At 45.9% G+C, this 3,848-nt stretch overlaps 1 protein-coding gene across 1 annotated transcript in view; it reads left to right on the forward strand.

Moving 5' to 3' along the window:
• The first annotated feature begins 1,923 nt into the window (after window positions 1–1,923).
• The window catches only part of LOC104513009 (group 10 secretory phospholipase A2-like), an 8,098-nt gene continuing 6,173 nt past the window's right edge, over window positions 1,924–3,848 (forward strand). Inside the window, exon 1 of the mRNA XM_010156221.1 lies at window positions 1,924–2,101. Coding sequence (XP_010154523.1) covers window positions 1,924–2,101 — 178 coding nt within the window. The remainder of the gene's footprint in view (window positions 2,102–3,848) is intronic.

Consider the following 3,848-nt stretch of genomic DNA (forward strand, 5'->3'; position numbering starts at 1 on the left):
CCCTCTCCACTCACACGTGCGACGCGGGGGGTGCTGGAGGGTCTCACGGTACTTTTTTACCGTTCGCCAGCAACGTGCAGTGTGGGAAACGTCCGGAGTTTAAACTCAGACGGCGGAGTGCACGGGTAGTAACAACTGCCCTACAAGGCTCATGCATGTACCCGCACCCCGGTGGGTGTTAGGGCGCTCTCTCAGAGCACTGCCTACAGAGCAGGTGAAAAGCTAGGAACGCTGGAACTGGGATTGCTACAAATCCGTAACCGGGTTATTCTGAAAGAATGAATCACTTTATGAATAAGTTATGATGTGAGAATGTAATTAAAGGACCCCTGCTCTTACCTGAGCACAGCCGACTACTCACTTTGCAAGTATTTAATTATTTTTTTTTGTCTCCTATGTCATATTTATGGAGCAGTATTAAAGACCAGTTGTAATAATTTACAGTCCATTTCCTCATAGGTTTTCTGAGGTATTCATCAGTATAGTACCTGCATGCACTTCTTCCTTTCAGGCTCCTGTGAGACTGTATTCTCATCCCTCTTTTTCAGATAGGTAGGTGGGCTGACACAAAAAAGCATCCACAAATGTTGGGTTCCCGTGGTGACACGTTAGAACCCCATTTTTCCTACAACGACTTAAAATTATGTGGAACTTCAACTACTCAAAGCCTGGCTCTCACCGAGTGTTGCAGTGCTTTGGCACTCCAACCCCGGGACTCAGCAGGCTGGGAGCATACCATTAGTAAACACAGATAGGCATTGTTTTAAAGTGATTAAACTAACCACATGCTGAACCTTAGTGACAGCTGTGAGGATAAAATCCAGCATTCCAGTGCAGCATTCCGCTGCCTTAATTAAGAAATTCTCTTTTTGTCTTCTTGCACCTTTTTGTACGTTCCTACACGGCTTGCAAATTCACCAAACCAAATCCTGCAAAGAGAAGGATCCTGAGGACAAGAGCCTCAGTTCATTGTTAGAACAGGTTCTGTGCAGAGAATGCAGCAGGGTCTGGGGGGGGAAGGCAAGCACACGATTAAAGACTGTACGGTAAGGTGCTTGCATAATGGGGCCAACTTAAGGTCCCACCAAGCTCACTGCCCCAATTCTACTTCCTGACCTCAGCATGCCCCTATGATTCCTTCTGCAGTTTGATCATCCTCTAGACTTCACCCTTTGGTATGACACAAACCTCAGCAAGACCATGAAGAGAAGGCAGGAAAGTGTTTCACTGCCTCCCCCAGCCTAGAGTGATCATTACAGAGAGCCTGGCTTCAGTCCGGCAGCTGAGTCAGGCATCACACTCACCCACTTGTAGGCAGTGAGGAAGGGAAACACAATTTACCTGTTTCTCAGTGCTTGGTCCACTGTATCAAAACAGGCAGATTTATCCTTTCAGGAAGTTTACATGTGACCACAGTTTGTGGAGATAGCACTTCAGGAGCCTGGGCAGCAAGCTGGGGTGGAAAAGACCATTCCTGATGGCTTATAAAAAAGAGGAAAACATCTAAGCAGAAGAAAAAGGTCTCTAGAATGCATACAGTTCAAAGGCTTCCACTGCCAGCCAGATCTTGGAGCTGCATCTGAAAGTCTGCTTATTCCCTAGTTTCCAGTTCTGAACTATTGGAACACTACGACTGTACAAAGAAGTATCACTAGGAAAGCTTACACATATTTAACATCAAAAATGTTTCTGTAGGCTCAGTCTTTGAAAGAACGGCTAACAAATTCTCTTAAACCCCACAAAACATCATAGACTGCATAGATGCTAAAGCTGTGATGATGGGCTGTTTGGTGGAATCGGTTGGATGGTGGCATCCAGAGGGTAGTGGTCAATGGCTCAAAGTCCAGATGGAGACTGGTCACAAGTGGTGTCCCTCAGGGATCCATACTGGGACCAGTACCATTCAATAACTCCATCAGTGACATGGACAGTGGGATCCAGCATACCCTCAGCAAGTTTGCAGACAACACCAAGCTGAGTGATGCGGGTGGCATGTCTGAGGGATGGGATGCCATCCAGAGGGACCTGGACAAGCTTGAGAAGGGGGCCTGTGTGAACCGCAGGAGTTTCAACAAGACCAAAGGCAGAGTCCTGCACCTGGGTCAGGGCAAGCCCTGGTGTCAACAGGGTCTGGGGGAATTAAGGGGTTGAGAGCAACCCCCAAGGACTTGGTGATGAAAAACTAGATATGACCTGGCAAAATGTGCTGCAGCCCAGAAAGCCAGCTGTATCCTGGGCTGTATCCAGAGCAGTGTGGCCAGCAGGGCGACGGAGGGGGTTCATCCCCTCTACTCTGCTCTCGTGAGACCCCCCCGCTGCAGTTCTGCATCCAGCTGTGGAGCCCTCAACATCAGACGGACACAGACCTGTTGGAGCAAGCCCGGAGGAGGCCACAAAGATGCTCCAAGGGCTGGAGCACCTCTGCCATGGGGACAGGCTGTGAGGGTTGGGGTTGTTCAGCCTGGAGAAGAGAAGGCTCCAGGGAGACCTTACAGCACCTTCCAGCACTTAAAGGGAGCTTATAAAAAATTTGGGGACAAGCTTTCTAACAGGCTCTGCTGCGACAGGACCAGGGCTAACGGTTTTAAACTGAAAGAGAGTAGATTGAGACTATATATAAGGATTGAAGTAATTTCTTTTAAGTTCTTTTTCCTCTCCCAAACACCTGTCCTTAAAGTTTTCTTTCAAGAATGTAAATAGTTGAAACTTTAACAAAGTTCCAAATTTCATTATGCAATAAACACTGGGAAAATATATTACAAGAATATTAAAAGCCATAACAAGACTAAACATAGAGAGACAACACTACTCTTTCAGGAATGCTTAATCGAGCCTATAGGAATACTCTTGTCCACAAAGATAGATGCAAAGTCTTCATAAAACCAGACAAAATCACAAAGAAGATTTTAAAAACATACCTTAATCACAAAACATTTGGAAATATGCAGAATGTCACTTCACTGACTATTTCACAGGAGTTCTGATAAAGTACTTGGGAAATGTTCTTACGTTGCTAATACACTAATGCTGCCATCATCACCCTGATAGCCTATTGTTTCCAGAGTTCTATGCATTCTAGGGTGGTCTTTCATCACCTTTACTAAACTCAGGTAACAAAGCTCTTTGGACAGAGACTTTTCCTTTGGTCGAGTATCTACAGTAGAACACAGTCTTGCTCTATACCTGGATGTCCAGATACTGCAACACAACTGAAGTGCAAGGATAAAAAGTCCATGTCCTTAAGCTACATGGCACATTTTCAAGATTTATACTTGAGCGCCTCAGGGAGCAGGCAGTTCACCACTTCAGCTTTACATGGATGTAAATGAATTGACTGGGATTTGCCCAAAGTCAGCAAACAATTCTCTGATGAAACCAGGAATATGACTTGAAATTCTGTTTCTCTCTTCTCATCTTGTTCCCTTCCCCAGCTGCCAGGAACTGAGACACAGTGTAAAAATTCTTCACTTTCTTCACGCAGAGCAAACCCAGCTTTGCCATTAACCACTAACATGTCCCTTCAGACATTACTGACTAGCTACAAGAATCTAGCCAAATCTTACTAGCATTTAAGAGTGTAAGCCACTGTCCTTTGTAAAGCTGCAGCCTTATTACAGCTGTTTCTTGAGCTGGGAATTTCCTGAACCCGTACGGACAGTGAAGGTAACACTTTCAGTGCTGCTGTAAAACAGGACCCTGGTTATACTCAAATGGACCTTCTGCTACCAGAGCTGAAACACACATTCAGAGCTGCAATGGATGGGGGATGAGCGTGTGTCAGTTCCACAGCCTGACTGTTACTCTGACGCCTAGATCGACGGGCGCCAACGGGTCCACCCAGTACACCT

Source organism: Eurypyga helias, unplaced genomic scaffold, assembly GCF_000690775.1.
Source record: "Eurypyga helias isolate BGI_N326 unplaced genomic scaffold, ASM69077v1 scaffold18367, whole genome shotgun sequence".
In the NCBI taxonomy this organism is placed as follows: domain Eukaryota; kingdom Metazoa; phylum Chordata; class Aves; order Eurypygiformes; family Eurypygidae; genus Eurypyga; species Eurypyga helias.